Source organism: Oryzias latipes, chromosome 8 (genome assembly GCF_053564925.1).
Source record: "Oryzias latipes strain Hd-rR chromosome 8, Olatipes_Hd-rR_3.1".
Lineage (NCBI taxonomy): Eukaryota > Metazoa > Chordata > Actinopteri > Beloniformes > Adrianichthyidae > Oryzias > Oryzias latipes.
In genome coordinates, this window is record NC_136244.1 from 24,058,156 (window position 1) to 24,070,241 (window position 12,086).

General features: G+C 45.9%; 2 protein-coding genes and 1 long non-coding RNA gene across 5 annotated transcripts; 2 read left to right on the plus strand and 1 right to left on the minus strand.

Moving 5' to 3' along the window:
• Window positions 1-90: 90 nt before the first annotated feature.
• Window positions 91-11,490, minus strand: rundc3aa (RUN domain containing 3Aa). Of its 2 annotated transcripts, none has more exons than XM_004071190.5 (11): window positions 11,200-11,490; window positions 4,217-4,332; window positions 3,941-4,074; window positions 3,786-3,871; window positions 3,621-3,710; window positions 2,494-2,574; window positions 2,258-2,423; window positions 2,031-2,188; window positions 1,801-1,914; window positions 1,498-1,604; window positions 91-727 (listed from the first exon to the last, which is right to left on the minus strand). In XM_004071190.5, exons 1-11 carry the CDS (start codon window positions 11,304-11,306, stop codon window positions 585-587), a joined length of 1,302 nt encoding a protein of 433 aa, XP_004071238.1. In that variant the 5' UTR covers window positions 11,307-11,490; the 3' UTR covers window positions 91-584. The 2 variants fall into 2 exon arrangements, with proteins under 2 accessions (XP_004071238.1, XP_011476144.1); XM_011477842.4 differs by having other exon boundaries at window positions 4,205-4,332; window positions 11,200-11,473.
• zwi (zwilling) lies at window positions 5,785-6,033 on the plus strand. The gene has a single exon (XM_078950999.1). It carries the CDS (start codon window positions 5,785-5,787, stop codon window positions 6,031-6,033), a length of 249 nt encoding a protein of 82 aa, XP_078807125.1.
• On the plus strand, window positions 6,210-10,643 carry LOC105354516 (uncharacterized). 2 transcript variants are annotated; one of them, XR_909121.3, is made up of 2 exons: window positions 6,210-7,882; window positions 8,546-10,643. It is a non-coding gene; the product is annotated as an uncharacterized LOC105354516 (long non-coding RNA). The 2 variants fall into 2 exon arrangements; XR_909120.3 differs by having other exon boundaries at window positions 9,290-10,643.
• Window positions 11,491-12,086: the final 596 nt, after the last annotated feature.

The window sequence follows — 12,086 nt, forward strand, 5'->3', positions numbered from 1 at the left end:
AAACAATTCATACATCTCACCACTAGATGGAGCCAAAACGATGAAACAACAAACAATGTGAAAAACTCTCTAAGCTCAATGAACACACAATGGGAAAAGGCTGTTTATTGCCACACAAAACAATGAAGAGAAACTACTGCATTGAATTGAACATACTGTAACTTAAAAGTCATAAGGTTTGGTTTTAAACATCTCCTCACATTTTAGGGGTCTGATACCTCAATTAGCCACCATGAGATGCAGGCCTTCATTGCTTGACATCACTGTCACATCCGACTGTTCCTGCATCCAAACTGCTGCAGCTGCTGCTATGGTTACACGGGTGGACGAACCCACAGATGGAGGCACGGCATTCTATCAGTAGACCTTTAAGAAAGTAGATCAGACGGATGAAGGGACCGAAACACTGGAAATTAAGAGCAAAGCATTGAGTGGATGAGGTGAGGAGAAGAGATCCTTTCAGCTTCACGTCTCTCAGATACAAAAATCCAGTCGGGCGTTTGGCAAAGTTTCAGATGGGTATTTTGGACAGAGTCAACGCAGCATCTCCAGTCAGACAGGCTCAGAGTTAAGTCATGTTGCTCCTAGCTGGGAGAGAGTGCAGGGCTGGGCTCGGTGCTGATGTTGACCAAACACTCGCTGGACTTGAGGCTCGCCAGGGACTTGGAGCTCGGTAAAGAGGCCAGGGAGCCGCAAAGACCCAGCATGGATGGAGTGTTGTCTTTTCCTGCAACAACAGGACTCGGCTCATGATCATGCAGAGTTTAGACGGCCTACAAGCTAGCTTTTATGCCAATTTGTGCCTCTTAAAGGCTGTTATGTATTTATTAAAGACCCACTCTGATGAAAATGATGTTCTTGGTGTTTTTAACATGTTCTTGCGGCATTTTTCTGAATATGGAGGACTTTTCATAAGAATATGAAGCTCAAAATTGCATTTCGGGGTATTTCTTTAGTACAATTCCTCGTGAATTAGAAGCAGACAAAATAATTCTGTTGAAGAAAAAGTTGTATTTGTGATGCAGAAAAACAGTGCGGGCCCACAAGCTCCGTGTTCCGCACAGCTAATGTTAGGTTGGGGGGTGTGAAGGGCTGTAAGCTAGCGGGACAGCATGTAAACAAAGAGCTCAGTTTTGGGTGATGGAAGGGGGGGGGGGGGGGTGCCCCTGCCAACGGTTTCGCCCACAACTCAGAGGGGAATTTCTAATGAACTCCTGCTGCTCTGCAGAAACTACGTCCTAGAAAACAACAGTTTAAAGAAAACGTTTGGATAAAAACTATAATCATATTCAAAAGAGCCCTGGGAAAGCTTTGAAAATAAATCAGAAGATGATTGGAGTGGGACTCTATTTAGAATCAGAATCCTTTATTGTCAATGCACAGAGTACATTGGAGTTCTAGTAGCATCGGACTGACACTTCAAGTTCAAAAAGAGGAGTGGCGGCTGGGGTTGACCGAACTTTTTCTGCAGCAAATGTTCAAAGCCGTCATCTTTACCTGCTGAGGTCCAGGCAGCATCTCCGTTCTGTCTCCCTTCCAGCTTCTGGGAGTCCGAGTTCAGACTGACATCTGCAGAGAGCAGCTCCAGACTGTGGAAACTCCTCCTGGAAGTTTCCACAACAAGCGTCAATCAAAGCTGCGCTAGTATTTTTAATAAAAGCAGTTTTCAACAAACAAAGTATACCCCGCCTTTGCCCAACAGTGGCTGGGATAGGCTCCAGCAACCCCAAAAGGGATCAAGCAGGATCGGAAGAGGGATGGCATACTTGAACACGACCCGGAGTTCTGTAATGGATTTACCTGCGGAAAATCTTGACATCGCCTTGGTCGTTTGTGATGGCAGACCACTGGTTGACCAGCGGGATGGACAGATCTTTAGCCAGATTGGAGGAATTGCAGGGCGTGAGGGCAGTGCTGAGGAGAAACCAGACAGGAATATGTTGGGAATATTTTCACAACAGTCGGGATTGTGTTGAAGCCCTTTTTAAAAGGAACTGTGCGAGACTTTAAGAAGGAAAGTGTGTTCTTACAGTTGAGCCTGCAGTTCCAGAACGATGGCTTCAAGCTCCTTCTTCTCCTGCTGGCTCTGCACTGACAGCTCCTCCACTTTGGCTCTCAATCGCTTGTTCTCTGTTTCCACATTCTTCAGCTGCGACTCCCGCAAACGCACCAGCTCCTCCAGGTAACCCTGGGCACCAAACACGCATGAGCTGAAGGTGACCAGAAAGGGCGGCGATTACGGGTGGAGGCGTGTCACCTTCTGGGCGTAGACGATCTTGAACCTTTGCTCCATTTTGCGACACTTGTTGCTCCAGCTCTCCTCGTCCGTGACCAGAGGGATGTAAGGATGCTCGGGGACGCTCTCCTCGCTGTTGCTGCTGTCCACGCTGCGCCGGTCCTCCTCATCACTGAGGTAGTCGTAGCTTCGGAAGAAAGACGCAAAGGGCGATCAGCGTCCCACACAGAAGCACGCCCAGGTAAGGTCAGTCTCACCTTTGGGTGAATTTCAAGTAGGGCGTGTAGTCAATCACAGCCGGAGATTTCCCATCCAGACTCTCCCCTTTCAGACAAAAACTGCACAGAAAGGGATTTATTGTGAAAAAAGGATCAAATTTGGCTGTTTTTATTTAGTTATAATCTGATGTTTTCTTGTTCAGATCAAAGTTTTCCTGGAAGGAAAAACTGCTGTAAAGTTCCAGCAAACCGGCAGAGGATAAGGTTTTCTGTCTGTAAGTCATGATGTTTGACAGAAGGATGTTTGTTTTTGGGTCTCGTTTCTGCTTCAAATTTCCTTTTCAACTTGATGTAAGTCAAACTCATGAGAGACTTTTCTTTAAAAAAGAGTTGTATTACAACAATACATTTAAAATGTCTTGTTTTAATCAGTATAACTAATGAAACAAGTATTTTTACTTTACATTATATTTTTAAGCAGATTTTTTTTATTTGTAAAGAATTGCTTCATTTAGAAAAACTGGAACGATTTATTTGACGCCATCATTACATATACCTACAAATTCTTCTTAACATTGTAAGAATCTAATTCTAGTCTCACTTTAAGAGTCTAGAAGTAAGGATAGATGGACTGTTGCAGCACCTAAAATATGAAATATTTTGAGGAAAAAGTGTATAAATATACCAACAGGTATTTTTGTGATAATTATAGGGACATAATATTTCCAATTACCAGAGCAATATACCTAAATTTGAGTGTTTTTGGCTAGATTCAAGCTTTAGTTTTTTCTTAAAGGGGCAGAACATCACAACTAAATTTAACACTTAACACGTTAAACACATATTTATCACAACTTACTGTATTTATATATTATTTAATTGTTTTATTTTAATTTTTTTTTTTTCTAGTGTAATGGCGCTCCAAAAGGAAAAAAGGGCTTCTTCTTTTTTTTGCTGTAGTGTTGTTTCAAAACTTTTATTTTTAACAGCAATAACCATATTGGAATTTCAGAAACACAGATTGCACAATCTAAAACTTTGCTCTAAAAGTTTTTCTGATTCTAATTTAGATTTAACATCCAAATTAGTCACAAAATTGTCTTAATTTGTCCCCAAAAAGATCACTTTTATTTTGAAATTCAACGTTTTGTTTTTTTTAACTAAACCTGAAGTCGATGGCGCTGAGTCCAATCAGCATGCCGGTCAGCACCGTGGCTTCCTCTCTGAGCATAATGGCTCCGTCGTCATAGAACCTCCTGTTAAACAAAGAGATGGATTTAGTTCAATCTAAGCAGTTCTTCTCAGTATGAACTCATAAAGAGACAACAAACCTGGTGGTTCTGGTGTCCCTCAAAGCAGTGGACACATATTCCGAGAGGCGTTTCTCCATGAGCGCCACCCGAATCCACGCTCGGCCCTGCAGGAAGCAAAGGGAAGTCAGACTGAGCTCGCACTCACACGCTGCTGCGTACTCAGGATGCCTCGCCTTTGCTCTGGATGTGCTGATGTTCTCGATGTTTTCGATGCTGGAGACGCAGTTGTTCTGCACTTTGCTGCAGGCCAGACGGATGTATTCCCAGAAACTGCGCTGTCCGTCCGAGCTGAACCAGCTTCCCGAGCCTGTGGAAGGTTGAAGCGCAGCTTAGACAGTCCAGCACAATGCGGAACCTCCTCCTCTTTGCTTTTGATTCCACAACATGACCATGCTGCTTTAATATTGAGTCATTTCTCCGTCCGGTGGTGATGTTACCTGTGGTGTTACCTTTGAAGCGGTGGCTCAGGATGTGCTCTAAAATAGCCGCAAAGTTAATGAACTCCTCAGATGAGTCATCTATGGGCTCTGCGGTGTATTTTTCCAGAAGGGTTTTCACCGAGAACCTGAAACAGAAGCACACAAAGGGGAAAGCATGAGGGGCTTCTGATCCCCTTTGGTCAGAGGGAGCATTTGAAGACAAAAAAAAAGGCTTGAGTTGGACTTTTTTTTCTTTTTTTAGGATAAAACATCATAAAACATTAAAATCCCACTCCAGCCCACTTAGCCGCCCCCTGCGCACCTTTAAAAAGCCTGCGATAATAAAGTCTCAAAACGGCCACAGTGAACCTCTACAACAACTTGGGTTGAGTCCACTGACTGAATATGAGAAGGAGTGAGTGAGTGTGGCGTCACCCAAAGAAAACGGCTTACTTCCAGCTCCAGGTGAAGTCAATTCAGTCGCCATGTTGAAGCCAGACGATGTCCGTGATTGGTCCTAGTCGGTCTGAGCCATTGGTTCTATGGCAACCGCTCTCACCAATCAGGGGTGAGCTTGAACTTTACAGAATTTCAGATTCTTTGATCCAGCAGGCACTTCCTGTTTGGAGCGCCCGGTGGGAGGGGTCATTCAGTCCCGTTCTCATATCCAGTCAATGGTTCAGTCCCAATATACTCAATAATTATTGGACTATATCAGGCGTTTGCTATTTTTTGGGGGTGTACAGATCTTCAGATCTTCAGTTCCAAAATTTCCCAGAAGCCTCTGCAAAAACCAGTGCTCCCTAGATTTGACCACGATGCATTGCACGATTTGTCATTTAAAAAAAAAAACAAAGGATGTAAATTCATTTTTATAAATCATCCAAGTTTTCATCATCAGAACACAGTGGATTCTCCAGCACTTTTTGTCAAATGTTTATATTTGTTAGGTTTTTATCCATGACATCAAATTTGGCGTTTAAACTTTCTATTTTAAAAATACTGAGCATGCGTCTGAATTGCATTAGTATACAGTCTTTTGGGGTTCAGAGTGTAGCTTCGGTTAAAAAGTGGTCTTGATTCCTGTTAAGCCGTCACCAAATATGACTTACCTGCTGCAGCAGAACTGCAGAGAACTTTGTCAACTTTGAATATAAGACGAGATATGCAACTTTGTGCTGTACTGTACAAATGCACAACTGTATGTGAACAACGGCGGGAGCAGGCCTGTTTTCTGCTTTTGGGAACTTTGCCACATTATCACACTGAGGTCACCCCAATTGTCTTGTGTACTTCACAAAGCCCCCCTTTAATGCTCGGGCTTTGTTATCATGAAATCAACACAATTAGCCCCCTGTCTTTCCTGTGTTTGTGCGTGCAGCTCCGCTTGGATCTCGTCTCTCTGAGGGACCGACCGCATCAAAGAATGATCAAATGATTCCCTCCCCCTCATCTATACATTGTGGTGTATTTAGGGAAGCTGCTGAAGCTTTAGTTTGGCTGTTTGACCTCACAGGCTCACCCTTCAGCCCCACAGAGGGACTATGCACGCTAGGAGCTGGCTTTAGGGCACCGGCTCGTGCCGACCGTCTGCTTCCATGGGGAACACCAGCATCACAGAAGGCAAGACTGCCCTGGCGGTGGGAAGCACCTCCATAGCCAGAGGAAAGACTACCGTCGCCTTAGGGAACTCCTCCATCTTCAGAGGAGTGACCACTACCTCCATGGGAGACTCCACCATCCAGAGGCAGAAAACGACAGTGGCTCTGGGACGGGCCAGCTTCAGCCGGGGAACCACGACCACCTCCTTTCGGAAAGCCTTGACGGGCAAACGCAGAAACACTTAGATGGAAAGGACACCTGAAGCCAGGGCAAAGGCAGCCAGCACAGCCAAGCCGCCAAAAAAAGACTCTAACAATGAGTGGAAAACTTCCTTCTCCTCAAGCAGGACCTCCTTCACCAAAGGCAGGGTTGCAATCCTAAGGACTACGTACATCATCTCCTGGGGCAAATCCTCCATCTGCTGGAGCAGAACCACAGTAACTTTGGGAAAAACCAGCATAGCAGTCGGCAAAACCTCTGTGACACGCGGGGAGACCACAAGCTCTCTCACGACTCTGACCTTCACGCACGGGACCAAGTCCGTGTCTGTGGTCAAGACCACCCTGGTCAAGGGCGCCGAAACCCACAGCAACGTCTACTGGAACTTTCACACGTGAATCCTGCACACACCCAGACAGCTGTGGATGTATCTTTGTGGTTTTAGAAGGTCAGTAAAACAGCTGTACATCAAACAAACGAACGAACGAACTGCTGTGTTTGCGGAGCGGAGACGTGGCGAGAACCCGTTTGAGATGGCAGAGGAGGCGGCAGGTGTGTCGCAGAGATGAGACAGAGTTTTCTGGTGTGCTGTGTTGGCAGGGAGGGGAAGCGTGAGCACACACATGTGTGATGTATGTGGAGACGAGCGCGAGCGTGCGTGGTTCTCCCCAACACTGCTCTACTGTGCTCTGCAGCCATCACGGCTTCAGATGTAGGAGTTCCTCGCATGCCGAGAAGTTTCCTGTATAATCAACAGTAAAGCCATGTTTCTGAGGATATATGTAAAGGCTCGCGATGTTACAGTGCTTATAAAGTTAACCAACCTAACTGCTGCTGCGCTTGACTGCCTTTCGTGTACGCATTTGAGGATTTTATGAAACCAAAATAAACTCTTCAAAGGATAAACCATATGGAAGAACGCAATCAAAGCCTCCGATCCATGTGGAGAAGGCAAACCCGTCCAGCCCCCCGGTATAGAAAGAGACGCAGCAGCTCAGCTTCCATATGGTGCATACAGCTGCACACATAGGGAATGTCTTACAATCACAGGCTATAGGGAACAATGGCTCGGAAGACAGTGATGTCACTGCAGACTGTCCTCCTCACAACAATGTGTCCTTCAAACGTCTGGTGTCGTCGTGGCGATGGGACAATCGTTCCACTGTCCCCGTCCTCCCAGATAGGCTGCAGCCACCTACGGTTGCCTCTGTCCATTCACACCACACATGGGTGGTATGTGGCCTTCCACGGCCCACGTAGAGCAGCTCAACGGAGGCATTATGCCATCTGAGGGTCGCACTATTCGTGCTTAGCTTTCCCCCGGATCGCATGTTACTACTAACCCTGGGGGTTTGCGCAGCAGGGCGTGCTGTATGAGCGTGCGATGCCTCGCGTCGAGTGAGTCCCGAACGCCGCCGCCAGACCTGGGTCAGGAAGACGAGCTTCTCCTCAATGGGCAACACCAGCTTCACCGAGGGGAAGACGGCCTTAACTCTGGGCAACACCACCATCAAGAGGGGGAAGAGCAAACTGGCCATGGGGAACTCCTCCATCACCCGGGGCCGCAGCACCACGTCTCTGGGCTCCTCCACCATCACCAGCGGGAAGACCAAGATCTCCCTGGGCGGCGCCAGCTTCAGCAGAGGCACCACCACCACCTCCTTTCGAAAAGCCTTCTTCCCCAAACGCAAGACGCTCTAGATGAGAGGGGGCCGCATCGCCGGGTGGGGGGGACTGGAGCCAAATGTGAGCAGGGAGCCGGAGCATCACAGCAAACTTTGGGACACCAGCACAGCATCTGCACAGGGAGCGGGATTGAACTCATGTTTGGAGCTTGGACTTTGTTTGGTCATGCCGGGTTTATCAAAGAAACAGGTCAGTGGCTTCTAACTTAGGTTTGGTTGTAGGTTTCTGCAAACCAGACTGATTTAACGAGTTATGGGGAGTTATGATTTAAGCAAACGTTCCGCCAGAATAAGCATCTTTTTTTTTAAAGTTTTCCTCAGAGGTATAGAGCAGCAAAACGTGTGGTTTCGGAAGGAGAAAAATGCTGAATTCCTCACAGCTAAGCTGCCCTCTGTTGATGTAATCACATTTAAGTTCAGAAGGAAACTGCCAAACGCCTCGACAAAGCGGAGGAATCTTTGAGGACAGATTGCAACAGATGAGCTCCTTGGATCTGATTTGTGTGCCTTCAGAGCAAAGCAGTTTGCAGGGGAGCAGCAACGTGCTCTTGGTACGATATGACACTGAAAACAACATCCACGGCTTCCTGACAAGCTCCTTTTGTGCCCCCTCTCACTTAGCCTGGATTTAGGCCAAACCCACTCAGTCCTCTTTAATAGCGTTCTTGTTCTCCGGTCTCACCCTTCCACTGTACGCCACGGCTTTCTGCATTTCTCAGCTGTGACACCTAACTCCAAATACGAGAAGCCCCTCCATTAACCGCCTCGTTTTTATTCCCTGACTCTCATAGAAACACTTCCCTGACTTCCTTCTCTTTGTCTCCCGTTTTATTTTTCGTCTGTCTTTCCTCAGTCTTGGCATAATCGGCAGGATCAGATGACGAACTCTTCGCTGGCGACGATCTCTGTGCAGCAGTGCTGACCTGTCGGAAGGAGACACCCTGTCCTGCTCTGGACTGGCTAACAAACTCAAAAACAAATAAAATAATGATAAATTACATAATAAAAAAACCAAACATGTTTACGGGCTCAAATAAAATTAAAAAAAAACATCAGGGCGTGTCTATCTCCCCGTGAACAATATTGTCTCAGCAAAGTGATTCATGGTCAGCGAAAGTGTGGAGAGATGGAGCGGCAAGCTGGGCAGTAAGGATGAGAGTGTGAATCTCTGAGAGGGTCACGATGGTCTTAAAGGAGACAGAGTTAGCCGACCAGATGGAGATTGTTTTCCAAATGTGGAGCCAGTTCAGCCTTCGATGTTGAAAGAAGATGTAAAGTTTCAGAAATCATCTAGAACCCAAAGCAGTTCTGCAAAAATGTTTACTATGATTGCTTCAAAGCAGAAAGTTGGACTAAATTATCTGAGTGTCCCCCTGTCAACCTCACCCGGGACAAAAACAGGGAGCAGCCCGTGAGCTAAAGTGTGCTCCGAACAGGTTTACAGAACGTCTCATCATCTCTGCTGGAGCCACACCCCAAAAAAAGGCTTCCACCTCAGCAGCACCTTTCAGACGTCTCCTGCCTCTCCGCTCCGCAGCTGAAAGACTAACTCTTTGGAAACGCGCTTGTCTCACTCGTCTCGTCTATTCTTCCTCAGGTCCGGCGCATCCACAGCATCACCTCCTGCAGTTACGGACGACGTCGCAGGACCTTTTAGCCAGACTACAGCCGCCAACGGGACAATTCTGAGCATTAGAATCCAAAACGAGTCCAAAGGAATTCCGTTTGCCCCGTCCGACGCTCCGTCTACTCAGGCTGGAGCTGGAATCATATTGAAATTCGCTGCAGGAGGCCTCAGAAAAGCCACATTAAAAAAAAGAAAACGTGTTGCTAGGGGCAACGGCACATAGCTCCAGTAGATCACTATGACACAGCTGTCACTGTGGACAGTCTCAAAATCCCTTTTCAGATGCTGTCTGTGTCTCAAAAACTGAATTTTTCTAGTTTCACTTCCACAGTTTTGGGAAATTGCAGCTATCTCTAATTCTCTGATGCTTTATTTTTTTTCCATTTTGGGGTCTGTTCATCACAAAATGTCTTTCTCATAGAGCCCCCATGCAGAGCTTGTGCAGAAACGTGTTTCCTTCTTTCATTTTTCTTTTTGTTGTTGTCCCCAAACCACTTGATTTTGTAAAGCATTGACAAAACATCTTGTCTAGATTTAGGTTCCTGTCCTATTAGTGAAGAAAATAGAAAAGAAATATAATAAATTTAACCCCAATCTGGATCAGGAAAATCCCCTCTTACATAGTAAAGCAAAAAGTCAAGACTTTAGATTTCTGATACTTTTACAGTGAAGGACAGACTACACTACACTAGAGTACACAAAAGCTCAGCCTGATGTACTCATCAAGCACTAATGACATTTTCCTCCTGCACTCGGGCAGAAGCTCAGTTGCAGTAACATCTATGTCTCAGTCAGCGGGTCAAAGCCTGGATCCCGAACCACCATGATGCCTGCTTCAACGTCCAGCTAGAAATCCCCCGCTGACTCAGGATCTCTCCTAATGAAGCCTGAAAGATCAGCCTAGAACTACTTGAATCGCCTCTGATCCCACTGGAATCTGCAGGAACAACTTGGAGGAGACCCTCGCAGCGACACGGATGTCATAAAAACGCTAACCTTTGTTTTTCCAAACAAAAAAAAAAGAGAGAAATGTTGTGAGCACTACTGATAGAAAGCTGTTTAAGATTCATTTCTGTCTCGTCTGGTTTGTTTGTCATTAAAATGCCTTAACTATTTCCTGTGTCTCAGGATAAAGTGAGAAGATGTTTAGTGTCCCAGCTAACCACAGATTGTGCTTTAACTCCACTGTCAGGTTAGCTTTTCTTTGCCGCCATGCTCCGCCACGCTCACCTGTGTGTTTTACCTCTTTGTAAGAGTCACTAGAATGAAGACAGGACCTTGGACAGAGAAGGAACTGAAATAAAACCGCTTGACTGTGTGCCTACCTCAACGTCTGGACAACTTTTTTTTCTCCACACCTGCTTCCTCTGCTGAGTAGGAGGTTGCTGGGGCCTATCCCACTAATCATAGGGGCCAAAGGTGCAGGAACACGCATATTCTAAGCGGATGGTGTTTGTGTGGTTTATGGACGTCTGTGCTGTGAGGCTGGATGAGGGAATTCTCTGCAGCTTATGTTGACATAATCAGCTCACTGGAGTGAAACTAAGGGAAGCTGCCATTCCACACAGAGAGCAGGCAGGTGGGTAAATACACATAAACGTGCAGCTCATTGCGATGTAAAAAATCAGCTGGAAAAGACATTCCTCCCTCACAATTTTTTTTTTTTTATGGTGGGGGTATGTGAAGGTGAAAGCGCACCTGCCTCCTCTCCATCACCTAATTTCAATAAATGTATTTTATTTTTGCAACATTTTCATCCTTATTGCATCCCAGGAATCAGATTAAAAAAACAAAAACTCCCCAAATAGTCTAAATGGATCAAGGTGAGCATTCTGACACCTGCGCCCGGAGTGGCGCGGCGTCGAGGTCGTGATGTGTACCTGCACACCGTGATGAGGTTTTTTCGCTCCACCGCGACGCTCCGACTAGACGCCTTCTTCGATGTCAAGCCCATAGCCATTGCTGTCTGAACGCACCCCGACTCCATCCAACGGCAGGGCCCGCGGCCTCCTCGCGATCCGCGCCCAGGCCAGGACCCTTTCCCTCCGCGGGGCCTGCGTGCTCCGAGCGCTCGCTGTCCTCTGCGGGGGGCCGCGGATGTTGCGGCGGATGCAACAGAAGGACAGGACCAGGACAAAATGAACGGCGTCAAGCTGGAGTGGACCACGGGATGTACTTCCGGTTAGGAATTTCAAAACAAAACCACGAACATAAATCAAAGAAAAAAACGATCGCAGAGCAGATTTCATGAGGTACAGACGGAACTGTTGACACAACTTGGAGACAGTGAGACGCAAAAAAAACACATATGTGAAATATACGGCAATTTTACAAACTTTAATCAAGACTAATCAGAAATCGGAAACACAGCTAAACATGTTCAGTTTTACATATATTTTTTATGTCTTAATACTCTGACTACTTAATAGTCTGAAGTAAATAGAAAACGTTTGAGGTTTTTTAGTTTTTGTTACATTTTTAAATATATATCTGTTTAATAATAAAAACTGCTCAAACACAAACTTTTAGTTAGTCCTTAAGCTTACTAATGTCACTTATTTAAATAAAAAATTGGTCAGTAAGCGTCAGTTTAATGATATGATTTGTAATTAGCGTGGGCCTCCTCTCCTTTGCTGCTTGCTGTATTTCTTTCCATTTCACAACTAATACTGTGAAGGCTTGAGGTTTTGGTGCATCACACATATAATTATGTGACTTGTCTTTAATTGTTCTCCCTTTAGAGTCTGTCCATTAATTAAAAATGATG